The sequence below is a fragment of the Anomaloglossus baeobatrachus genome, chromosome 1 (assembly GCF_048569485.1).
Source record: "Anomaloglossus baeobatrachus isolate aAnoBae1 chromosome 1, aAnoBae1.hap1, whole genome shotgun sequence".
Taxonomy (NCBI): domain Eukaryota; kingdom Metazoa; phylum Chordata; class Amphibia; order Anura; family Aromobatidae; genus Anomaloglossus; species Anomaloglossus baeobatrachus.
Genome location: NC_134353.1, coordinates 459,176,879 through 459,204,128, shown reverse-complemented (window position 1 = coordinate 459,204,128; position 27,250 = coordinate 459,176,879). Strand labels below are relative to the sequence as shown.

Sequence of the window (27,250 nt, the reverse complement as noted above, 5' to 3'; positions counted from 1 at the left end):
GGACATCTTTAAACAAATCTGCACAGCCTGGCAATGGCCAGAAATAGACCTATTCGCCACCAGTCAAAACCACCAAGTCAAAAAATTCTTCTCCCTAGATCCAAGGGGATTCCCAGATAGTTTAGACGCACTCCTCCAAAAATGCAAATTTCCACTTGCCTACGCTTTTTCCTCGTTCCATCTGATCCCTGCAATACTCAAGAAAATTTGGGAAGACAAAGACAGTCATTCTAGTTGCATTATTCTAGCCGAGGAGGCCGTGGTTTACGTTACTCAGGTGCATGTCACTATAAGGCCAGAGTCACACTTGCGAGTACCTCGCGTGTAATTCATACAATTTTCAGGACGGAAGCTAACAAACCAAAACCAACAGGTTCCCCTGAGCAAAGTCCTAGAGTTCCTGCAGAAAGCATTCGAAAGAGGCCTTTCCACCAGTACTCTGAGGGTGCAGGTCTCAGCTCTCATAGTACTATTTGACCAAAAAATTGCTGCTCATCTATCAATCCAAAGATTCATTAGACCCTCATTCGCTTCTAGACCTCTAAAGTCCCCAAAGTGTGCCCCTTGGAATCTAAATGTAGTGTTAAATGCTCTGACCAAATTGCCTTTCTCCTCAATTATAGTAAAAGCTCTGACTCTCAAAACGGTTCTCCTGGTGGCCCTAATATCTGCTAGACGTATTTGCGAGTTAGTCAATCTCCTTTAACCCACCAGTTACCACAATACTTTCGGATCCAGCTTTTTTTTTTTTTTTTTTTTTTTTAAACCTAAGGCAATTTCCAGATTCCACAGGGACCAGGAGGTAACTCTACCTTCCTTTTGTGAAGAACAGAAATCCCAAGGGGAACTAACTTTCCATTCCCTCGATGTTAGGAGATGTGAGAGAGAGTACCTGAGGGTAACAGAACCATGGTGAAAATACTCAGCCATGTTTATCAATTTCCAGGGAGCTAATAGGGGGAAACAAGCAACCAAATCCATGAACGCTAGGTGGGTTAGAATTGGTATCTCCCTAGCCTACTCTGCCTTGGCTCAGTCTCCTCAGCATGACATTAAGGCTCACTCCACCAGGGCCATAGACACTTCCTGGGCTGAAGGGGCCAATACCTCAGTAGAACAAAATTGCAAGGGGGCAGTTTGGTCCTCACCTTCCACCTTCTTTAAATATTATAGGTTGGATTTGGGTCTATCAGCTGTGGTCCCACCCTAGAGGTTTATTCTATTTTATTCTCTCATGTATGGTGCTGTCATGGTGAAAGGAAAAGACAATTACTCATCTGTAATTGGATTTTCCAGAACCATGACAGCACCGTGCTAATTATCTCCCTTAATCTTAGTGATGGCTTCCTTACAGCACATTTTTGATCTTGGGTGAAGTTTCCTTTTCTTTAAGTATGTGCGTATATATGCATTAATAAGCGGTTACCACCTCGTTCTGTAAACACACTGGGGCTTTGGAGAGGTGCCGCCCCTTTTATGTCAGAAAGGTTTCCTGTTCCTGGGGGCTGACACTCTCTCACGTACGCTGCTGTCATGGCTCTGGATAATCCAATTATAAGTAAGTAATTATCATCTTTTTCTTTTTCTTCCCATATAGGAGGCCTTCCTGATGATTTCTTGAAGTCCTTGGACAAAGCAGAGGATGGCAAATTAAAAGTAACCTTAAAATATCCTCATTATTTCCCTCTGATGAAAAAATGTTTTGTTCCGGAGACGAGGCAAAAGATGGAGTTTGCTTTCAACTCCCGCTGCAAAGAGGTATTTCTATTTCCTGTTTAATCTTCATGGAGAGTGTAGTCTCCACATTGGCATCTTGGTAATATTGTTGTCATTGACTCAAATAGGAGAACAATAATCTGCTTCAAGAACTTGTAAAGCTCCGTGAGGGGAAAAGCAGTCTACTTGGGTTTGACACTCATGCGGATTTCATCTTGGAAATGAACATGGCAAAAAGCAGCAAGATGGTGGCTGGATTTCTAGGTAAAGTAATAACCCCCTCTCCCCCATGTCCCCAATGCTCTCCTTTTAAAACTATTGAGGTTATGGTTCATCATATGTTAAGATGAAATCTATTACTCTAAAATTAAGGTAACCACTCTATTAATACATTTTCCAAGTAACAATAATGTTGTGCTTAATAAAGTCTACTTCCAGATTTACACAGAAACCTATATAGTGTGTGTGTATGTATGTATGTATGTATGTATGTATGTATCTATATATAGAATTGCCTTATTCTGTCTGTCTGTCTGTCTGTCTGTCTTGCTCCAAAATTGTGTCCTTACCGTGACATGTCCTTACGGTGACAAACAGCGGATTGGTCGCTGGTCTCGCCATGGCCCCTCCCCCCGCATGGATTGGCTGCTCGCCTCGGCTCCTCCCCCCGCACGGATTGGCCGCTTGCCTCGCCTCGGGTCCGCCCTCCCCCCCCCCACCCCCGCACGGATTGGCCATGTCCTTACGGTGACAAACAGCGGATTGGCTGCTGGGCTCGCCATGGCCCCGCCCCCCCCGCACGGATTGGCCGCTCGGCTTCACGGATTCGCCATGTCCCCGCCCCCCCGCACGGATTGGCCGCTTGGCCTCACGGATTGCCCGCTCGCCTTGGCTCTCCCCCCCCCCCCCCCCCCGCACGGATTGGCCGCTCGCCTCGGCTCCTCCCCCGCACGGATTGGCCGCTCGCCTCGGCTCCTCCCCCCGCACGGATTGGCCGCTCGCCTCGGCTCCGACCCCCTGCACGGATTGGCCGCTCGCCCAGGCTCCGCCCCCCCCACGGAATGGCCTCTCGCCCCGATGTGAGCGCATCAAGGTCCTGCAGTGGCGGAACACACACACCCACACACCCACACAAGGTCACACTCACTCTCACACACACCTCACACACACATCAGATCGCATCCACGTCCTGCAGCGGCGGAACACACACACATGCACACAGATAAGAACAGACGCACACACACATCAGATCACACTCACTCTCACACACACCTCACACACACATCAGATCGCATCCACATACTCACAACATCCCGTGATATCGCTTGCTTCTCGGCGGCGATCCTGTGCAGTGACCTTCCAGGACCTGCCGGAGGATCACATGGCCAGAAGCATGTGGTATCTCCGGATGTTGTGATTGTGTCAGCGCGTATGTGCGATATCGTCAGTGTGAGTGTATGCGATCGGATGTGCGTGAGTGTGTTCTGATGTGTGTGTGTGTGTGTGTGTGTGTGTGTGTGTGTGTGTATGCGATCGGATCTGTGAGTGTCGGCAGAGGAGCACGGCTTGCAGCACAGCTCCTGGGACCGCCCACCGGAGGGCACAGGGAGAAGTGGGGTGTGTGTGTGAGTGTATGCGATCAGATGTGTGCGTGTTTACTGTCTGATGTGTGACTGTGGAGCACGATGGGGGGTGCGCAGCATGGGGGATGGAGCACAATGGGGGGTGCGCAGCATGGGGGATGGAACACGATGGGGAGTGCGCAGCATGGGGGATGGAGCACGTTTGGGAGTGCGCAGCTTGGGGGATGGAGCACGATGAGGAGTGCGCAGCGTGGGGGATGGAGCACGTTTGGGAGTGTGCAGCATGGGGGATGGAGCACGATGGGGAATGCGCAGCATGGGGGATGGAGCACGATGGGGATGGAGCACAATGGGGAGTGGGGATGGAGCACGATGGGGGGTGCGCAGCATGGGGGATAGAGCACGATGGGGGGTGCACACCTCCCCCCAAAACACACACACACTGCCACACACGCACTGCACAACACACCACACACACACTGGGAACCACAAACACTGCCCTACACAGACACCCACACACACAGACAACGCCGCACACACACAACACCCAACACACAAACATTGTGGCACACACAAATATACGCACATACCGCACAACACACACATTGCACAAAACATACCTCCCCCCAAAACACACCACACACACACAAACCGCGCAACACACACACACAACGATACCGACACACAGCGCTCCACAAATAACGACACACAACGCAACACACAAACACCGCTCTCACCCCCCGCCACACCGAGACAACACCCAGAACTTTTACAGCGCCCTACACAAACACTTGGTAACTACACACAACAACATCTATATATATAACAAAAATCATACATTAACTACACAATACGTAAATACTAGAATACCCGATGCGTAGAATCGGGCCACCTTCTAGTGTATAATATATATGTAATATTGTCTTGCATTAGGAGATGGAGCCAGTGCTGTGGTTTCACATTAGATGGTACAGTGCTAATGTTTCCTAATGCACAGCTATGAGCAGACCGTGGCCAGTCCATATTACGTTTTACAGACAAAATCTGCAGTTCAAGTGATTTAGAAAAATGAGAATTGTGCATCATCATATCTTCTTAGAGCAGTATATTCTGCAGTGCATATGGGCATTGCATGCCACATTCAAGCAATGGTATAAAAAGAAAACCTTCTTAAAGGGAATCTGTCACCTGGTTTTTGCCACATAATCTGAGAGCAGCATAATGTAGGGGCAGAGATCTTGATTCCAGCAGTGTCACTTACTGGGCTGCTTAGTGCAGTTTTGATAAAATCACTGATTAATCAGCAGTAGATTATCATTAGAGGACTACTTGGCATGCTGCAGGTAGTCCAGCATATTCATGAGCTCTTTAGAACTACTAGATCTGCAGCAGAGAAAACATTGATTTTTATCAAAATGACAGGAAACAGCTCAGCAAGTGACACGTTGCTGGAATCGGGGTCTCTGTCTACCCATTATGCTGCTCTCAGATGGGGCAGTAAAAACCTGGTGACAGATTCCCTTTAAATATCTTAAGCCTATAGAGGAGCTCCTGACGTGTATTGTAGTAGGTATACATCATCCACCTATAGCAATGCTTGTGCATTTCTTTTCTATGCTTGAAATGTTTGCAGTTCAGTTAAAGCCCACTATTCCTTTTTTTCTGTGCTGTATCTAATACTATCTGTAATTATGGGACATGGCAGCACCTAGTTTTTAATCTAGATCAGACAAGTCCTTTTTAACCCCTCAATGACAGTCAATACGTCTTTTTACTGTGGTCAGTAAGGGTCTTTGCCAGCACTGCCTTTTAACACCACTTAGAAATGGGTAAGTCGCACCCCCTTGATGGGCATGAGTGTTTTTCAAAAAAATAAAATAAATGCAATAACATTAGTAAACCCACACAAGCACGTGTTAGTGTGTGTATATATACTATGTTCAAAATTATTATGTAAATTATATTTTTCTTTGATTTAGCTGAATTGTTGATGCAATTGAGTCAGTCAGTATATTGTTCAAATCATCAACCATTAGAATATAAATCAAGTTTTATTGAACAAACCTTTTAATAATATTTTTTCCAAAACTCAAAATGCCTTTGCTTGTTGATACTCTAAACGTTCTCAATAGGTTTGAGGTCAGGGGAGGATATTGGTCACACCATGAGTTTATCTCCTTTTATGCCCATAGCAGCCAATAACTCAGATGTTTGCACCATGAGAAGATGCATTGTCATGCATGAGGATGATTTTGCTACAGATACCATGGATCTTCTTTTGTACCCTGGAAGAAAGTGGTCAGTCAGAAACTATATATACTTTACAGAGGTCATTTTCACACCTTCAGGGACAGCTCTCCCCATGATTCCGGCCCAAATCATGACTCCGCTGCCCTCCTCATGTAGCAGTCTTGTTGGGACCATCCAGGGTTGCACTCATCAGTAAAGACTGTTTTAAAATTAGTCTTAATGTTTGCCTGGGCCCACTGCAACTGTTTTGGCTTGTCAACACTGTTTAGGGGTGGCTGAACACTAGGTTTATGCACAACTCCTACAGCTTAAGGTTTGCTGGATTCCAGAAGTACCTGCAGCTTCAAGTACCTTTGCTGCTTTGTAATGGTATTTTAGCAACTGCCCTCTTAACCTTTTAACGACCGCGGCCAGTAATATTACAGCCTAAACCCCCATAATGTAATCCCCGCTGGCTACAGCCGGGGGGGGATCCGCGCACGTGTCAGCTGATTTGTACAGCTGATATGTGTAACTTGCTTGCTGTCACGAATGTGTGACGCCCTGGGCAAGCCAGGGGTCACAGGTCATTACACCACCACACCCTACATCCCAGTTAGGAACACCAAAGCTAACCAAAAATCCTTGTTGCCTTCCTCCAGAGGCTGATGTTCACACCAGGGGGTGGGCCAGGCGGTTGGCTCCGCCCACCGAGGAGTTCACAGCTCTGGAGGCGGGAAGTACCAGGCAGTCTAGGAGATAGACTTTGGAGGAGGAAGTGGAAGGAGTGGAAGTTTAGCCCAGGCAGGGCTCGAGTGCAGATTAGCCCAGGCAGGGCTTGAGTAAACAAGAAGTTAAGCAAAGGAAGTGAAGTGGTAAAGGAGGAAAGCAAGAAAGGTGACAGAAAGAAAGCCTGAAGTGAGTCCAGCTGTGTGCAGGACAGGTCAGCAACGACTGTGACTGTCCAGAGGGGTGACTGTTCGAGAGTTCCTGGAAGGACCGCGGACGGGTAGTGACCCGGCGGTCTGGAGCAGCGTGCAAAGGACAGTCAGCACCAGGGCAGGGGCCTCTCGGACCCCGGCAAGGCTAGGAGTCGCCATAATTTGCCGAATCCGTCAGTGAAGGGGACGTAGATCCCCCAACAACCAAGTCCCGATTGAAGGCAACAGTCCAACCATTAAGGAGGAACACCGCCACCGCCAAGGCACCAGTCCCTCAGGGGCAGCGTCTGCGGGCAAAGTAGAGCTCCTCCGGTCCAGCTTGAAGCCGGGGAGCGGGTTACCGGTGGGGACCCATCGCTACCAACTTAGAAACATCAGGTGCAGGTCAGAGGGACATCACCGTCACCTACTGGGAGAGCAAGTGCAGCCGTCCGTGGGAACCGTCTTTCCAGCCGTGTGGTTTACCGTAAAACTGTGTCAACGTCTCAGGCTGAGTGAGTACCACAGTGCCGCAAGGCACAGCGCTGCCCCCGCGTCCCTGCGCCCACCAGGCCCCGCATCTCCCATCTCATCACCGGGCCCCGGGATCACCAACCCCTACCCACGGAGGGGCAACACAACACCTGGCTGCTCCGCATCACCATCCCCGGGATCCCCATATTGAGCAGCGGTGGTGAAATCACCACAACCGTGGGTGGCGTCACGGACAATAAACTATTCCCACACCCAACACCCCCCTTTTCACTCACGGGCGAGGAGCGCCGCTCGAGAACCCCCGGGATCCGGCCCACAGCTCGAGCCACCACTGAGCAGCAACCGCCGGACCCGAGCAGAAGGGGTGAGCGTAGTGTGTTGACACCCTCCTCCCCGCTCGCGACAAATGGAACCGCGTTCCAGCTGTGCCTGTTAACCCCTTAAATGGCGGCGTGAAAATGTCACAGCACCATTTAATTGCCAGTTGCGGTAAATCTTCTGTTACCCGGCCCCATTGGCTGCGCTGTGACTTGATCACTGTGAGCCGATGGTTGTCATGGTAGCACAAGGTCATGTAATGACTCCTGTAGCTCACATGGCTAACTTCCTGTTTCACCCGGTCGAGAACTGCAGGTTACAAGAGGTCAGTTTTTCTGCTGATCTCAACTGTGTAGCTGTGAACAACAAAAAAAATGAGCAATCAGACTGCTGATTCTTATAGTTCCCTAGGGTGACTAGTAAAATAAAAAAAAGTGAAAAAAGAAAGAAAGAAACCTAAAAGTTCAAATCACACCCCATTTGCCCCATTGAAAATTAAAGAGTTAAACATTTTTTAAAAATATACACATATTTCGTATCGCTGCGTTCAGAAATGTCCGATCTATTAAAATATAAAATCAATCTGATCGGTAGACGGCGTAGTGGCAAAAAAAAAATCCAAACATGTTTTTTTGGTCGCCATAGATTTTGTGCAAAATGCAATAATTGTAGATCTAAACGTAGCATCTGCGCAAAAATGGTACAGTTAAAAATGTCAGCTCGAGAAGCAAAAAATAAGCCATCACTGAGCCTCAGATCCCGAAAAATGAAAATGCTTCGGGTTGCGGAAAAAGGGTGCAAAAAGTGTGCCACTTTTTTGGACAAATTTCTGATTTTTTCCCCTTACATAAAAGTAAACCTATACATGTTTGGTGTGTACGACCTCAGGCATCACACTGACACATCAGTTTTATTATATAGGGAACACGGTGAATAAAATATCTCAAACTATTTTTTTTTTTTTTTTGCAATTTTTGCGCACTTGGATTTTTTTTGCCATTTTCCAGTATACTATATGGTAAAACTTATGGTTTCATTTAAAAGTACATCTCGTCCTGCAAAAAATAAGCCCTTTTATGGCAAGATTGACTGAAAAATAAAAAGTTACGGCTCTCTGAAGAAGGGGAGCAAATAAAAAAAAAAAAACGGAAAATCAGCCAGGATTGAAGGGGTTAAACCTATGAAATTGTCTTGCAAAAGCCTTCCTCATTATGCCTTTATCTGCACAAACCGATCCGTGTTTTGTGTTGGCCACAAATGTCTTCACAGTATGATGAGCATGCTTAAAAGGAACCTGTCACCTGTGGGGCGGTCTGATTTGTCCGGTTCGATGGGTGTTGCTGCTTTTGGGTCTGGCACCTCCTCTATCCTTGTGATCACTGTCCTCCTTGCTTTGTGTGGATGACGTGTCCACACAGTGCCCTCCTTTGTGCTTCTGTGAACGTGTTCGGAGAGAAGAGCAAATGTAGTGTGCCAAAAAAATTGCTGTTCCAGAGAGAAGCCACGCAACAATTTCAAGTGAACCTGTAAGCCAGTCTATCTCTTTATAACCCCAAATCATTGCTCTTGCATAGTGACATCGAGTTTTTAAGTTGTCTGGAAGTGCATTGCAGTATGACTATGTACTTCTCAGCCTCAGGGTTCATGCAGATGATAAACTGGATGTGTGCTGTCTGATTTTTAATTGGATAGCACACGGACAGAACACTGAGCAATGTTAGCAATAGGGCTGTTCAAATGAACGATCCTTCTCTCGGTCCAGCTGTCCATGAGAAAAAAAAAAACATTTGCAGCATGCACTCCTATCTTGCATATATCGATTGAGATTCGCCCATTCAAGTCCATAGGTCTGCGTTTCAAAAGAAAAGAAGAAAATATCAGTTTCCACACAATATTATTGTGGCACCTGATTTTTACAAATACCGTACATTTTTATTATAAACCTAATCAACTGTATTCGTTCATGTACGTGTTGTTTTTTTAAATATAAAGGTACAAGGTAAACAAAGTTTTATAACAAAACATAAACAATTTGCACAACTTGCATGTATGCACCTTTCAGGGCTACAGCTGAAAAGAACCTCAGCTTCCCCGTGTGGTACCATGTAGTCTTTAAAAGGTGTAACTATGTGTTTTTATCTCCTCAGTAGAGCAATATTTTTTTAATAACAGCCTTCCATGATTTGAACTACAGTATTTGGGTACCTTTTGGGATCCTTCTTTTTTTTTTTTTTTTATTGCATCTCGCTTCTGTCTTCAATAAATGTTAAATTTGGTGCAGAAATCTGTAACGTGATGGGGTATTAAAGTCAAGTCAATGGTTGAGCAACAATCTTTTAGAGAAGAGTGACACCACATGGAGGAGGGGAGTGGCAACAACTCATTTTCTCATCATCTTCCAACCAATGGTGGAGAAACACCAGCGTGTTTGTAAGAACGAGTTTGAAGTTCCAGATGGTTTCCATACAGATAGTTATGTCCCAAAATTCATCAGGAGTCAAAAACCACTGATGTAAAGTTTTTTACAATGAGTCCAGTATTTCAAGATGCTAGTTAGCTGTATGCCTCCAAAGTTCCAGATAATGTCTTATTTGTCGGTCACTTTCTGCAGCTGTATTTTTAGTTAGCAGCATGATTCTTCTGCATGAAGCTATGTGCTGGGATAGCGGCTTGTCAGTGAATGAGTGTTTGTTCTTAAGTTGAGGCACTCTGGCCAAGGTCCTAAGTGCTAATCTCCCTCTGTGACCATACGTCAGGAGCAAGCAGAGGCAGTCACTTGTATAATAGAGATATTTAAGCAAGGCTGCTTGTTATCAGGAATAAGGCTTCTTGCTGTATGCTATGGGTAAGTTCATACACTGCATTTTTTTTGATGCTGCGTTTTTGTCGCAAAAAACGCACCCGCGGCAAAAAACGCATGCGTTTTTACCGAGTTTTGGTGCGTTTTGTTTTTTTTTTTTTTTTTTTTGCTGCATTTTGCGGTGTTTTTGCTCACTGCATTTTTATGCGTTTTTTTTTATGAGTAAACAATGCCATTAAAGATTGTTGGGAAAAAAAAGGCCTGATGTCATTTCCTTCTTCAATATGTTCTTCATTCTCCACTAGTGTATGCAGGAGAGCAGACAGCTGCAGAACTACAAGGCTCAACATGCTCCATCCAGGACTGTATGCTGGAGGGAGAGGCAGGGGGAGCAGAACTAAAAGGCTCAGCATACTCCATCCACTAGTATATGCAGAGGAGCAGACAGCATCTGCAGAACTACAAGGCTCAGCATGCTCCAGCCAGGACTGTATGCTGGAGGGAGAGGCAGGGGGGGGCAGAACTACAAGGCTTAGCATACTCCATCCACTAGTGTATGCAGGAGAGCAGACAGCTGCAGAGCTACAAGGCTCAGCATCCTCCATCCAGGACTGTATGCAGGAGTTTTTTTCCCCCCCAAAAAATGACGTGGGCTTCGCCATATTTTTGTATGCTAGCCAGGTACAGCAGGCAGGTACAGGCTGCCCCCAACTACCAGCTGCCTATTTGTACCCGGCTGGGAATTTTTTTTTTTTATTTCATGAAATAATTTTAAAAAAAATGACGTGGTCTTCGCCCAATTTTTGAGTCCAGCCAGGTACAACTAGGCAGCTGGGAATTGGAACCCGGAGTGCAGGGTGCCCAAGCTTTCTGGGCACCCCCGCTGCGAATTGCAGTCCGCAGCTGCCCCAGAAAATGGTGCTTTCATAGAAGCGCCATCTTCTTGCGCTATATCCAACTCTTCCAGCTACCCTGATGCCGGGTGGCTCGCTGGGTAATGATGGGGTTAGGGCTAGCTGTATATTATCAGTTGGCCCCAAGTCTGAAATTCATGGTGTCACGCCAATATTAGACATGGCCACCATGAATTTCTAGTAAAGATAAAAAAAAAAAATACAGAGAAACATATTTTTATTAGAAATAAAACACAACATAATTAGTGACTCCATCTGTATTGAAATAAAGAACTTCCCTCCGCAGTAATCCTGGGTCAGTGGTCCCGCGCCGTCCAATCTGGATCCAATATCATCTGATTGGTTTGCTGGAAGGCAAAGCGATCAGATGATATGTCAGGTTAAAGGACGTGAATCACATCACACATCAGCTGATTGTATAAAAGCTGTTAATACAATCAGCTGATGAATCAGTGCAAAAAAAAAAAAAAATTATATATAAATATAATTTAAATAAATACACACATACACATGTCCATGCTGCCTCCAGTCCGATTGCTCCAGGAGCTGCCGGTAATCAGCTGATGAAATCTCCTGATGGCATCAGCTGATAGTTTAAGCGGCCGGGCGGTAAAAAGCCGGCGACACCGCGAGATTTGTGATCAGCTGATGCGTCAGGTGCCGCATCAGGTGATCACCGCCAGGTCCTGCAGCCATCGGACGTGCCCGGAGAGTCTGCGCACACAGCCGGAGCGGAGGTGGCGGTACCGGGAGAGGAGCTGGGAGCGGGCATGGCACCGGGAGTCTGCAGACAGGTGAGTATGACTTTTTTTTTTTTTTGTACTGTTCACTTTTGTTTTTTGCAGCCGCTTCCACCTCCCGCCCGTACATGACGCCGCACGGCAGCAGACATGCACAGGACTGGAGGTGGACGCAGCGGTGACGGTACAGGGATGATTCACGATTCTGTGTTTACTGACAGAAGGAATCCTCTTCCTGTACATGTCACTTTACTACCCACCTCCTGCGTTTATAGCTGCGTTTTTAGTCATAGAAACGCACTAAAACGCAGCTATATTTGCAACTTGCTGTTTTCATTGCGTTTTTGAACATCTCATTGAACTCAATGGGTGAAAAACGCAGGAATAATTGACATGTTGAGTTTTTGTGAGCATAACAAAAACGCAGCTGAAAAAAAACGCTGTGTGCAGACAGCAAAAATGAAAACTCAGTTTTTGCTGTGGAAGCAAATTCATGCAGTTTTCTGAGCAAAAAAACACCCGAAAATCGCGCAAAAACGCACTGTGTGCACATAGCATAAGGGCTTCGGTCTTTGACCAGTGTATAATATTTTTGCAGACCGCACACAGGAGGTAGACAGTAATGTTCACTGAATTGTCTGTGTTATCTGGGAGGGATGACTTCATGCCTGATGACTTTAACTGACAGCTTATATGTGGTCTCCTACAGTGGAGTGTTTACTCACAGTTCAGTAGGGATCTACAGCTCCAGCTCCAGTGGTAGGTTTGGTAATGGAGAGATAAGGTGGAGGTTTAGGATATGTGCGCACAGTGCGTTTTTTCGCTGCGTTTTTCGGGTGCGTTTTTGGGCTCAAAACTGCATGACTTTGCTTCCCCAGTAAAGTCTGAGTTTTCATTTTTGCTGTCCGCACACTTTTTTTAAGCTATTTTTTTTAGCTTAAAAAAAAAAAATGGACATGTCAATTCTTTCCTGCGTTTTTCTGCGTTTCCCCCCCCCCCCATGCAATGCATTGGAAAAACGCAGAGATCCAAAACGCAGCCAAAAAACGCATGTTTTTTTGCTGCGGGTGCGGTTTTATGCGTTTTTTGTGCATTTTTAGCTGCAAAACATGCAGCGTCAAAAAAAAAAAAACGCTGTGTGCGCACATAGCCTTATAGGTCTCTTTTTTTTTCTGAGGAGACAAGACAGATTATTGTTGTTATGGAGATGCTGATCGCTGCTGAGGCCTGTTAGGCAGGAAAAGCCTATAGCCATAGTGGAATATTCTCTGACGATTTGGGTTCTCCTAGGGCTATAAAACACGATGGGAGTGGGTCCAAAAGGGTCTGTGTGTGTTCTAGGGTATACCCAGTGCTTTTGTGGAGATTTGGGGGTCAGTAGAGTCCAGATCTCCATTGCTTCAGAGGTGGAAAGCAGAGCCCAGAAAAATGCTGCTTATATCTCCTGAGCCTAGGCCACACTCCATGTAGAAGCATTTCAGTGCTATTACCGCGTATAGTGACATAGGTCAGATTTGAAAAATGGGACTTGGTCATAAATTACAGGCCATTATGGCATACAGCATCACACTTCAGCAGGTTATCATTCAAGGCCTAGCATGGCTAGTCTTTTACAGGAAAATGTTATATTCTCACTTGGCCTGTGGGTTTAAAATTGGACTTTTCACACTTGTCGAGGATACAGCTCTTAGAATTGTGTCAAGGAATTTCTTGATGATGACGACCGTTAGGCCATCCTAATCCACCATCAAACAACTTCAGTGGCAGTCTAAGTACACATAGTCCCCTATTGGACTCCTAGGGACTTTTTATCAGGAGTATTTTTTCCTGACATGCCTCTGATTAATGCATACCCTCTCTCCTGTGAGCATTCACAAAATTCCTCAACTCGAGTCTCCATTTATTATCTCCTACTTAAAGGGATCCTATGATAAACTGGATATTAATAAACATTATTATATATCCATGATGTTCCTCCTTTTTAGACACAAAGTTCCACCATCAAGTTTTCATTGAAATAACTTTTCAGGAATCAGACCTCCCTAGGCACTTTATATTAGGGGTACTTCTCACATAGCGAGATCGCTGCTGAGTCACAGGTTTTGTGACGTACCAGTGACCTCATTAGCGATCTCGCTGTGTGTGACACTAAGCAGCGACCTGGCCCCTGCTGTGAAATCGCTGATCGTTACACACTGTTCTGGTTTATTTTTTGCTCGTTGGTCTCCTGCTGTGCAACACGCATTGGCGTGTTTGACTGCGGGAGACCAACGAGCACCAACTGTGTGTAAGCAGCGTACGCTGGTAACCAGGGTAAATATCGGGTAGCCAAGCAAAGCGCTTTGCTTGGTTACCAGATATTTACCCTGGTTACCAGCGTACACCGCTTAGCGCTGGCTCTCTTCACACGTAGCCAGGGTAAATATCGGGTAACTAAACAAAGCGCTTTTCTTAGTAACCCGATGTGTACCCTAGCTACGTGTGCAGGGAGCCAGTGCTAAGCAGCGTACGTTGGTAACCAGAGTAAATATTGGGTAACCAAGCAAAGTGCTTTTCCTTAGTTACCCGATATTTACCCTGGTTACCAAGCGCAGAGTCGCTGGTGAGATCTGCCTGATTGAACGCTCACCAGCGACCATGTAGCGACTCACCAGTGATCCTGACCAGGTCGTATTGTGGTCTGAATCGCTAGTGGTTCGTCGTTTAGTGAGACGGTGCCCTTAGTCACTGTGGGCCATTATACCCATGTTGACTACAGTTGTTTTACAGCTCATATTGCTTGATCTCTTTTAAAGGGGTGAGGTTATAATCTCTCACATCCCTGCAAACCATTGTGGAGCATTCTACCTAGGTGGATTTGGTTGTTTAATGGTATAATAGATTAGCTTGTATTATCTTGTCTCTTGAATAGGGTTAGTTGCAATTGGTTTGCTTTACCAAATGCTCAAGTGTGAGCTTAACTCACTCAAGGGATCATTCACCAACTGTTTATTATACACCTCTCACAAAAAGTTGGAATGGGTTTTTTTGTGGTCTCTTCTTTATTTTAAGCCCCCCTACCCCCCCCCGTCACATTTAACGACTTACCAGCGATCCCGCAAACGATGCGACCTGATAAGGATCGCTGGGAGGTCGCTGGTGAGATGTCACACAGTCAGATCCTACCAACAATGCAGTAAAGATGAGCGATCTGTATAGGAGGTGGTTGGTAGGTGTCAAACACAGCGATGTGCCCTGCCCAGCAGGACATCACCTTTGAAGAAAATGGTCTGGACCCTTCAGCAACGACTAGCGATCTCACAGCAGGGGCCTGATCGCCGGTAAGTGTCACACATAACGAGATTGCTGGCAAGATTGTTACTGCGTCACAGAAACGGTGACGCAACAACAATCTCGTTAGCGATCTCGTTGTGTGTGACGGGGCCTTTACTTGCTCGGGTAGATCTTCACAGCACTTGTATGTTTTGTCCCCATGTAAGATAATTTTTGATCAACTGTATTCTAACATATTTATCTGTAAATATACAAAGGGACTTTGATCATTGGTGGCCTGCGGTATTAACAGCACAAGCATTTGTTTTTATGTTTCTAAATGTGTGCTGTTTCCAATAAAATGATTTATATTTTTTTTTTATTAATTTTTGGTGGTGTGCCATGCATAGGCTTTGTCTCTTCTCTCCTTTCATGGAATTTCTTAATGAAAAACTTCATGAAGACCTGAAATATAATCGTGACTTGAAAACAGAGCTTAGCTATGTGATATAACATTTGAGCTTCCGTTATATTGTATAAGGATATTTTAGTATTGTTCTGCATTACAATGTGTATTAAGATATGGAATGTTTATTTTCAGATGAATTGTCCCAAAAACTAAAGCCTTTGGGGGAGAAGGAAAGGGCAGTCATGATAGAACTCAAAAAGAAGGAATGTGAGAAGAGAGCACTTCAGTATGATGGGCAGATCAATGCCTGGGACATGCGATACTATATGAACCAGGTGGAGGAGACCACATACAGTGTGGATCAGAACCTTCTGAAGGAATACTTTCCAATGGAAGTTGTGACTTCTGGTCTGCTAGATATTTACCAGGAGCTACTGGGTCTGACCTTTCACCAAGAAAAATGTGCTGATCTATGGCACAATGATGTGTCCTTGTACTCTGTGCAAGATGTAAAGACAGGACAGCTCATTGGGAAGTTCTACCTTGACTTGTATCCTCGGTAAGAATTATGTACTCTACATCTGTATGCACAACCTGCAGCTCAGTGGCCACATGGGGCTCGTTATGCCATATTATAGGGGGCCCCACACAATATTGCCTTTGTGTGGATGTTTCCGTAATGAAGAAAAGAGGGGATCACTGTAATTTGTCACCCCCACACCTCCCTAAATTTTAAATGAATGGTGTCCTTTGACCAATCTGCCTCTAATACCACAAAAAGATATCCATGATTTTTACATGTGGCCATCAATGCTTGTAGCTGTGTACATTGTGATGGTATTACGTTTACAATGGGGTGAGCCGTATTCATACACAGCCCACCCCTCTTCTAAGTACAGATGAGCAGGCCTGAGTGTTTGGTGTTATACTGAACATATACTTTACAAGAAAAAAAAGAAAATTAGTGTTCAATTTGGAGTTTGGATGTGTTACGTATGCAAACCACTCACGCATGCATCGCTGTGCTCGTGGACGCTCAGTGCGAGCCACTTGCAGTGCTTTCTACCACAACAAAAAAAAGTGGTCTGTTTATGGCTGGCTGCATGTGCGCAGAGATCCGAACTGTCAGTCAGTGACTTCCAGTGGGGTTCAGGTTAAGTCTGGGTGCAGAACCAAACTTTATCTAAAGTCTGACTGAACCGGCAGAACTCGAATGCCCACAGGTCCGCTCATCTCTACTTCTAAGTGCTAACTGTGGCTAGAGGGAACCTTAATTATTCCCAAAGGTGTAATTTCCACTTTGTGTACTAAATAGCCCTATTAAGTTTTCTTTCGGCCCTTGGGATTGATACAAGAGGTGAAGGAAAAGATGATCCAGCTTCCGGTCTTCTACATAAGTCACTTTTAAAGGGAACCAAACCTCAGGATTTTCATGTATAAGGTGCAGCACTGGCACTATGAGGCTCAGTGTGTACATGCCATCAGGGGGAAGCTCAGGTGTTTATGCAGAGAAATCCAACTTTATAAAGTTTGAAAATTTGTGCACTTTTTGATTGACGTGTGCACCACTCTCCTAATGTCCGGGCGGGTTATGCACGTGTATCCCCGCCCCACTCCCCCCCGCCGCCTGTTCCTCCCTCTCTCTGGTTGTATTCAAATTTCTCTCTTCAGACACATGGCGCCGGAGATAAGCGCTATGCGCAGGTGCCAACTCCGGCGCCATGTTTCTGAAGAGAGAAATTTGAAAACAACCAGAGGGAGGGAGGAACAGGCGGCGGGGGGGGCGGGGATACACGTGCATAACCCGCCCGGACATTATCAGCAGAGGTGCATACATCAATCAAAAAGTGCTTGATTTTTCAAACTTTATAAAGTTGGATTTCATTCCCTAAACACCGGAGCTGCACCCTAATGGTATGTACACACTGTGCCTGATAGTGCCAGTACTGCACTGGCTGCACCTTATACATGAAAATCCTGATGTTTGGTTCCCTTTAATGAATCCTTTCAAACCAAGGATCAACCTAAATAAGCCAAAGCCCATATAAAATCTCCAGGTCAACGGAAAGTAAGTTTAAAGACCCCCACTAGACGCGTTTCCAGTGCATGGCTCTTAGACTTTGGTGAAGCCTATTCACCAAAGTCTAACGCGAACGCTCGAAACGCGTCTGGTGGGGTCTTTAAACTTACTTTCCGTTGACCTGGAGATTTTCTATGGGCTTTGGCTTATTTATGTTGATCCTTGGTTTGAAAGGAGATTTTTCATTAAAAGTGACTCTTATTTACAAGACCAGAAGCTGGATCATTTTTTCCTTCACCTTTTGGTTTCAGCGCTGAGCAGTACCGGGATCCTTTGCTTCCACGCTGCCAAGAGTCTGGCCAGTTTCTGGGGGTAAGGTGGTCATCTTTTTACCTCACTATTGATTTAAAAAGACAATATGGCCCTCAGCCCAGAAAAGGCGGTCCATCCCTGTTCTACACCATGGTTATCCTAACATTTGTCACTCAGATTACACAAGGCTCTTTATTGTTCTAAAAATGTTATCTGCCATAGGGAAGGGAAATATTCCCATGCAGCTTGTTTTGGATTACAGCCTGGGTGTCTCCTACCAGATGGAAGCAGACAGATATCTGTTGCCGCTATGGTTGCCAACTTCACAAAACCAACTCAGGATGCGCCATCACTTCTGCAGCATGATGAAGTAGAGACCTACTTTCATGAATTTGGACACGTAATGCATCAGATCTGTGCTGAGGTAGGTGCCACCTTGTTCTTTGTGTTTGACATGTAATGATATGTCAAATTGCAGCCTTAAACCAGTCTATATGCCACAGGCAGATTTCGCATTGTTCAGTGGAACTCACGTGGAAAGAGATTTTGTTGAAGCTCCTTCCCAGATGTTGGAGAATTGGGTATGGGAGAGGGAATCTCTACAGCGAATGTCAAAACATTACAAGACTGGAAGCCCAATTCCTGATGACACACTGGAGAAGCTCATAAAATCACGTCTGGCAAACACAGGTATTAATAGAAATGCTAAGATATCCTTGACTGGTCACAATTATGGTTAGAAGATGTATTGAGGTTCTAGTAGATGAAGGTTTAGTTAAATCTATTCCATCCAAACTTTTATATATAAACTTGTCCATAGTTCATCAATCCTATAGTGCTGCATGTAAAGCTCTTTTACTATAGAGTGAGTATTGTTATGACCAGTGATGTGATCACGTCAGTTTATTCAACTAGCTAAAGAAGGAATGTTTTCTAAGGATACATTTCTGCATTATGGTAATAGTTTTAGGTAATTTTAGATTGGCGTATGGAATGACGCGCCACCTGACTGTTTGTACATGCCACTGTCTCAGTGGCATTAAAAGGGAATCTGTCACTAGGTTTTTGCCACATAATCTGAGCGCAGCATAACATAGGGGCAGAGATCCTGATATCAGCTGTGTGCCACTTACTGGCTGCTTTTGTGTAGCTTTGATAAAATCACTGTTTAATCATTAGAGGACTACTTTGCATGCTGCCAGGTAATAAAGCATATTCATTAGTTCTGTATAACCCCACCTCCATTACTGATTGGCAGAAAAAATAATCTATTTTGTTTATATTATATAAAAATGCATTTCCGCCGTTGTCCAGGGAATTTGCCATCATCCACTGAATCCGTTGTAGTCAATAAAAGGATACCTGCAAAATAATAAAATAAAAAAACATACAAACCGAGAAATAAATCAAGAACTTTGCCTTCATTTACCACTTTATTCAAAAGAAAAAAAAATCCCAGCTGGTTTGATGTAGCTTAGGGATTCCAACGAATGAAGTGTATGGAGCATCATTCGGACACTCCATAGGCATTGCTTACAGGCAGTTTTGGGTCGCACTGCTTGAGACCTGGCGCTTCTGGTGAGCAGTGATATCAGTAATGTTACTGTTGTTCAGGATCACCAGGTCAAGCTGGGTCACGCAGCTCTGCAGGAGACCCAGCGGCTCTGATGATGGGTAACCTTACTGATGTCACCGCTCTTCAGAGTCGCCAGGTCTCAAGCAGCATAGCGCAACGCGCAATTGGCTGTAAGCAAAGTCTATGGAATGTCCCAATGACACATTATAAACTTTGTTCATTGGCATCCTCCCTGATCTACGTCAGACCAGTAAGGATTTTTTTTTTCCTTTTGAATAAAGTGGTGTCTTGATTTATTTTTCTGCTTTTATGGTTAGTTGTTTTTGGTTGGCTTGTTTTTTTATTTTGTTTTTTCCTCCAGATATCCTTTTTTGCACTACGGAGCATTCCCTGGACTATGGCTGAGCTGCATGTTTTTTTTTATAAAATGTTAAACGAGGAAAAGTTTTGGAGTGTTTATTGAAATATATAATTTTTTCGTGGGTTTTTTGTGTTTTTTTTTTTTTGTACAGTTAGTAATTGATGTGTCTGATAGACACCTCTCCATTACTAACCCCTGGGCTTGATGCCAGCTGACACTACAAAGCTAACATCAGCTGCACAAGTATTACCCAGATTGCCACCACACTAGGGACAACTTAGATTAGAGCAGACATGTGGGCAGAGTTTTACACTTGCACCCTTCAGTGCCTATTATGTGGCACTAAAGGGTGTTTTTAGCCTGGATTAATTTAATAACAAAATAAATTATTAAAAAAGAAAAAACTATGTAGAGTCTCCCCCCTTCATTTTTTGATAACCAGCCAAGGTAAAGCAGACAGCTGTGAACTGTTATCAGGTTTGGAGGGCCCATGTTTATTTGGCCCTTCCCAGCCTAAAAAAATAGCATGCAGCTTCCCCGGAATTGGTGCACCCATTAGTTGCGACAGTCCTGGCGCTTCACACCTGCTCTTCTGGATTGCCCTGCTGTGGTGGCAGTTGGGGTAATATTTTTGGGGGTTGATGTAGGCTGTGTACTGTCAGCTGGCATCAAGCCCAGGGGTTATTAACCCCTTCCTGACCCTTGACGCACCATATGCGTCATGAAACCTTGTGCCTTTGACGCACCGTATGCGTCATGGCGGGTTTCCGTTCCTGCAGCGCTGGTAACCGGGTTCACTGAAATGTCACCAGCGCTGCAGGTACATGAGGACTTGTAGTTGAGCCCAGGGGGGTGGCTTTGCCCCCCGTGGCTACGATCGCTCTGATTGGCTGTTGAAAGTGTCACTTTCACATTCAATCAGAACGATTGTAATATTTCACCATTCAAACTTGGTGAAATATTACAATCCAGCCATGGCTGATGATGCAATATCATCAGCCATTGGCTAGAGCAGAATGACCTCTGTGTCACCTCCCCCCGATCTGATTGGAGCTAGCGTCCGTGTGACGCTATCCCTCCAATCAGATGTGGAGGGGCGGTGTGACCAGTGGGTGCCCTCCTCCTTCAGCCTCATCCTGTCCGTGGAAGGCGAAGAGCGAGGTCCCCTGCTGCTGTTGCCGCCGATCACCGCGCTGACATCCGGTAGTATTTGTCCCCCACTTCCCTCTTCCATCCGATCTCACACCCACCCCGATCTCCGCTCCCTCACCCCCTCCCCCCCCCCCCCCGGGCGTCCGATTCCACCCCTCTGTCGTCCAATTCCAGCCCCCCACCCCGACCTCAGCTCCCTCCCCCCTGCCCTGTGATCACTCACTGCCCTGCTTCTGCCAGTGTCCTGAGTGCTGTGAGGCCCCCTGCTGCTGCCAGCAAGCACTGCCCCCTGCACCACTGATCAGATCACCCCCCCCCCCGGCCCTGTAATCACCCCCCTGTGCCCCAGTGATCACCCCCCTGTGCCCCAGTGATCACCCCCTGCCCTCCGTGCGCCTGACAGCCCGCGGCCTGCCGTAGAAAGTTTCACTAAACACCCTCACATACACACGCACACTAATAAAGTTTAGTTTGTTTTTTTGTTTTTTTTTTATATATTCACACGCACGCGCGCGCAAAATGTCCCGCTCATCCCGGTCACAAAGGGCGTACTCAGCTGAGGAGGCATATGCCTGTGAAGCTGATAGTGAGGGAGAGGACCCCACTTTTCTCTATTCCTCCCACTCTTTTTCCTCAATTGACACACTCGCCGCCACAAAGACGTCGCAGGACAAGAGATTGTCCGGAGGCCGTGGGAGAAGAGCCGGAGGCCGTGGGAGAAGAGCCACAGCCAAGTGTGAGTACCCCCCAACCTAGTGCTAGTCATGCCCAACCTAGCACTAGTGCCCCCATCTGGACCCCTGTCCCTGAAAATTTTGCTCTACGGATTACTGATTTCGTTCCCCAATCAGGAATCCAGTTCAAGACTGCCAACCTCAGAGAAATACACTTTTTTTCAAAGTCTATTTCTCTGAGTCAATTGTCACTCTTATGGTGGAGAAAACTAACCTGTATGCCCAGCAATTTTTGTCCGAAAACCCAAATTCATCATATGCTACTTGGAGTCCCATTGACTCAGTAGAAATGATGAAACATTGGTGACTGGTCCTTCACATGGGGATTGTGAAGAAATCAGAAATTCGCCAATACTGGAGTACTGATATTTTATATCAAACTCCAATATTTGGCATGGTCATGACCCGCAAACGGTTTGAGGCCGTTCATAGGTTTCTTCATTTTAGGGACAATGCGGACAGCCTTCCCCGCGATGATCCGAATTTTGATAGACTGTTCAAAATTCGACCGGTCATCGAGCACTTCAGCAACAAGTTGGCTGAAATGTACATTCCCAAAAGGGAAATTTGTGTGGATGAATACCTCATCCACTTCAAAGGGAGGCTTCAATTCCGTCAGTACCTGCCAAGTAAAAGGGCCAGGTACGGGATAAAACTCTATAAGCTGTGAGAGAGTACCTCAGGGTACACTCACAGCTTTAGAGTTTACCAAGGGAAGGATAGCAGGATCCAGCCCCCAGAATGCCCACCTACTCTAGGGGTGCGTGGGAAAATAGTATGGGATTTGATCCACCCACTGCTTGATAAAGGTTACCATCTGTACGTTAACTTTTACACAAGCATCCCACTCTTTCAATCCCTCTCTGCCAGAACTACCGCCGCTTGCGGTACTGTGCGCAGAAACCAGAGGGGTCTCCCTTTGTCGCTAGTTGAGCAGCCTCTCTCTAAGGGTGAGAGCTGAGCCCAATGTAGCGGCAACATGGTTGTGGTCAAGTTCAAAGACAAAAGGGACGTCTTTTTCTTGACAACAATCCATGGTCCCGGCACCAGGGCCACCACCGTTAGAGGTTCCTCAGCACAGGTCTACAAACTGGACTGTACCCTGGGGTACAACAAGCACATGGGGGGGGGGGGGAGTTGATCTTTCTGATCAAGTCCTCCAGCCCTATGGTGCCATGCGGAAGGCGAAGGTGTGGTGCAAGAAGCTGGCCGTGCATATCGTACAGATGGCACTGTATAACGCATACGTGCTCTCACGATGTGCCTGCCAGGCCAACAACACCTTCCTTCAGTTCCAGGAGGCGGTGATAAAGGCCCTTATGTTTGGAGATGAGGAAGGAGCAGGCCCCAGCACCTCAAGAACTCAAGTTTCCTGTATGGTACCAGGGCAACATTTTCCCGGTGAGGGAATATCAAGAAAAAGGTGTCTGGTCTGCTATAAAAAGGGGATAAGAAAGGAGACGCGTTTCCAATGTGAAACGTGTGCTGAAAAATCTGGTCTGTGTTTGAATGAATGCTTCAGAATTCATCACACGTCCTTGAACTAAACACATCCTGACATTCCCCTACAGAACTCACCCACACCAACCTGATGTACACTAAACCACACACACCAACCTGACATACACTACACCACACACCAACCTGACGTACACTACACCACACACCAACCTGACGTACACTACACCACACACCAACCTGACGTACACTACACCACACACCAACCTGACGTAGTGTATGTCAGGTTGGTGTGTGTAGTGTAGTATACATCAGGTTGGTGTGTGTGGTGTTTACTACACCAGACACCTCAACCTGACGTAGACTACACCACACACCATCCTGACATACTGTATGTTAGGTTGGTGTGTGGTGTAGTCTACCTCAGGTTGATGTGTCTGGTGTAGTAAACACCACACACACCAACCTGATGTATACTATACTACACACGCCAACCTGACATACACTACGCCACACCAACCTGACGTATACTACACTACACACACACACCAACCTGACATACACTACATACTCTCCTTACGCGACATGGTGTCCGCTAACAATTGGAGCTAATTTTCCATTCAAATTCTTAGCGGACACCATGTTGCGTATGGAGAGCCCCTGTGTGCCTAAACATTGGTGCTCTCCCACAAGTGACCCATTATGGAAACTAGACCTCCCAAGGAACTTATCTAGATGCAAAGTGAGCACTTTGAACCCCCAGGTGCTTCACAAATTGATCCGTAAAAATGAAAAAAATACTTTTTTTTTCACAAATATTTTCTTTTAGCCTCAATTTTTTCTTTTTCACATGGGCAACAGGATAAATTGGATCCTAAAATTTGTTGGGCAATTTCTCCTGAGTACACAGATACCTCATATGTGGTCATAAATTACTGTTTGGGTGCACAGCAGGGCTCGGAAGGGAATGAGCACCATTTGAGTTTTTCAATGGAAAATTAGCTCCAAAAGTCAAAAAGCGCTCCTTGCCTTCCGAGCCCTGCTGTGCGCCCAAACATTTGATTTCTACCATATATGAGCTATCTGTGTACTCAAGAGAAATTGCACAAAACATTTTATGGTGTAATTTTATCTGATACCCTTGGGAAAAAAAAACTACCTGGCTGAAGTAACAATTTTGTGGTAAAAAAATAAATAAAATTATTTTCACGGCTCAACGTTATAAACTTCTGTGAAGCCCCCAGGGGTTCAAAGGGCTCACTAAACATCTAGATAAATTCCATGAGGGGTCTAGTTTCCAAAATGGGGTCACTTGTGGGGGAGCTCCATTGTTTAGGCACCTCAGGGGGTCTCCAAACGCAACATGGCATCCACTAACGATTCCAGACAATTTTGCATTTGAAAAGTCAAAAAGCGCTCCTTGCCTTCCAAGCCCTGCTGTGCACCCAAACATTTGATTTCCACCACATATGAGGTATCTGTGTACTCAGGAGAAATTGCATAATAAAGTTTATGGTGTATTTTTTCCTGATACCCTTGTGAAAATGCTAAATTTTATAGCTACAGTAACATTTTTGTGTAAAAATTAAAATTTTTCATTTTCTCCTTCCACATTGCTTTGGTTCCTGTGAAGCATATAAAGGGTTTATAAACTTCTTGGATATGGTTTTGAGTAGTGTGAGGGGTGCAGTTTTTAGAATGGGGTCACTTTTGGGTATTTTCTGTCGCATAGGCTTTTCAGAGTCACTCTAAATGTGATGTGGTCCCTAAAAAAAATTTTGGGTAAATTTTGTTGGAAAAATGAAAAATTGCTGATGAACTTTGAACCCTTCTAACTTCCTAACGAAAAAAAAATTGTTTCGAAAATTGCGCTGATGTAAAGTAGACAAGTGGGAAATGTAATTTATTGACTATTTTGTGTGACTTATCCCTCAGATTTATGGGCATAAAATTTAAAATTTTGAAAATTGCGCAATTTTCAAAATTTTCGCCAAATTTCCGAAATTTTAAAAAATGAACGCAAAAAATATCGGCTTAAATTTACCACTTTCATAAAATACAATATGTCACGAAAAAACAATCTCAGAATCGCCAGGATCCGTTTAAGTGTTCCAGAGTTATAACCTCATAAAGGGACACTGGTCAGAATTGCGCAAAATGGCGAGGTCAGTAAGGTCAAAATAGGCTGGGGGCTGAAGGGGTTAATGGGGAGAAGTCTATCAGACACCCCAATTACTAACCCAGTAAGTGTAAATTGACAAAACAACAAAAGCACGCTGGCAAAAGTAGTTTATTTGAATAAAGGCTCCCCCACACTATCCCTTGTTCTCCAATTTAAAATAGAAAATAACAATGTGACGTAATCAATTATATGGTGGTCCCACAACGTCCCCCAAATCTGCACTCCAAATTAGAGCCTCATTCAGAGAGAGAGGCTCCACAGGTTACTTTCGATCACGCCAGACTCGGAGTTTCTCATGCACGGTAACGTTAGTTTCACATCTTTAACACCTAAAAATCTTTAATTTCTTGAATGCATTTAATTCTGTAGTCCGTGTCACACGGACAGCTCACAGATGGCACATGTCATTCGTGTGCTGTATGTTTTTTTTTGTTTTGTTTTTTTTTTTTTGTGGACCCATGGACTTGTAGTGGCTCATGCTGCCAATAAAAAACAAACATGTCTCCATGTGTATCATATGGATACGTGGTCTATGTGAAAACATGGAGGTATTAAACTCTGTTGACTTGTCTAAACGGACACCACACATACTGGAAACATGCATAGGCGTTAAGCATTATTTTGTCAGGCACTGTACCAATAATGCACAATAATGCTAGTATGATTTTCCCTTACATCACTATATGGCTCATTTTGAATGTGACCTATTCCATTTATACATACAGAAACTTGAAATGGCCAGCACCAATCCTCCGTGTATGCCGGACAAAGTGGTGGTCATGTTTCACAACAATTAACTTGTCTACTCTTGCAGATGGTGAAGGTTACTTTACATTTATCTTTACTGGGGGTTAATAGAAATGATGTTCTGTCCTGTCTTATGGAGTCTCCCATGCATTGCAGGTGTTCTAAATCTTCGGCAAATCGTTTTGGCAAAAATAGATCAAGTGCTCCATACGCAGAGAAATGTAGACCCTGTTGTTGAATATAGCAACCTCAGTAAAGAGATTCTTGGCATTCCTGCAACACCAGGTGAGTGGTGTGACACCTCTTCCCATTTGTCTTCATTTTTACATAAGTTCTAAAATCTGCAGAAAATACAATACTAAACTACACTAATGATCACACTATTCCTGCATGTGTAGACAGATTTTACATAGTAAGTGCGGAAGTTATAAATCCTAGTTTATGCTATTATAGATAAAGGGGTTGTCCATTATTACGATATGTATGACCTTTTTGTTTCATATGTGACAGCTGCCACAACTGATAGCTGTTGATTTGGTGATGATTTTAGACCTTTACCGATCTGGTGTACTATCGTAAGGATAGGCCAGCAAAGAAAGTGTTGTGGACTAGCCCTTTCTACAACCACAAAATGAGCAGACATTCGGATTTTCCTTTTCCACTTGAAAAATACAGAAATGTGATGCTGGTACACAGCTGCTTAATGTTATCCATTGATATTATTTTTCTATATAAATTTCTGGACACTCACTCCTAATGGACGCAACATTTTTATATTCGGATGTGAAATGCCAGTAATTGTATTCATCTCACTCTACAAACACTTAGTTCCCCTGCTAGCAGAGATATGGCAAAGGGAATGAAGCGCGGTCAGTGTTTGCAGCCCTCAAATAGCTTAGTACATGCTGTGGCAAATTTGACCACTGCATGTAAGGAGCATGAAAGAGTGAGACTGCCGTTTCTGTCGCTCCATTGGCTCCCCGAGGTGTGATGAAGGGGTGTTGATGGTGGTTGTGGCATCTGGAGTCTAAGAGGTACTTTGCACACTACGACATCGCAGGTGCGATGTCGGTGAGGTCATGTCGAAAGTGACGCACTTCCTGCGTTGCTTTCGACATCGTAGTGTGTAAATCCTAGATGATACGATTAACGAGTGCAAAATCGTCGTAATCGTATCATCGGTTTAGCGACGGCGAATTCCATAATTACGCTGACGCAACGGTCCGATGTTGTTCCTCACTCCTGCGGCAGCACACATCGCTGTGTGTGAAGTCGCAGGATCGAGGTACACCACCTTACTTGCGTCCCGGTGCAATGCAGAAGGAAGGAGGT

General features: G+C 45.1%; 1 protein-coding gene across 2 annotated transcripts in view; it reads left to right on the top strand.

The window, feature by feature from the left end:
* THOP1 (thimet oligopeptidase 1) overlaps positions 1–27,250 on the top strand; it is a 109,250-nt gene that overhangs the window by 60,361 nt on the left and 21,639 nt on the right. For both annotated transcript variants that reach the window (XM_075353255.1, XM_075353248.1), the window contains exons 6-11: positions 1,598–1,758; positions 1,845–1,980; positions 15,569–15,935; positions 17,931–18,132; positions 18,212–18,398; positions 26,075–26,203. In XM_075353255.1, the coding sequence (XP_075209370.1) occupies positions 1,598–1,758; positions 1,845–1,980; positions 15,569–15,935; positions 17,931–18,132; positions 18,212–18,398; positions 26,075–26,203 (1,182 nt within the window). The remainder of the gene's footprint in view (positions 1–1,597; positions 1,759–1,844; positions 1,981–15,568; positions 15,936–17,930; positions 18,133–18,211; positions 18,399–26,074; positions 26,204–27,250) is intronic.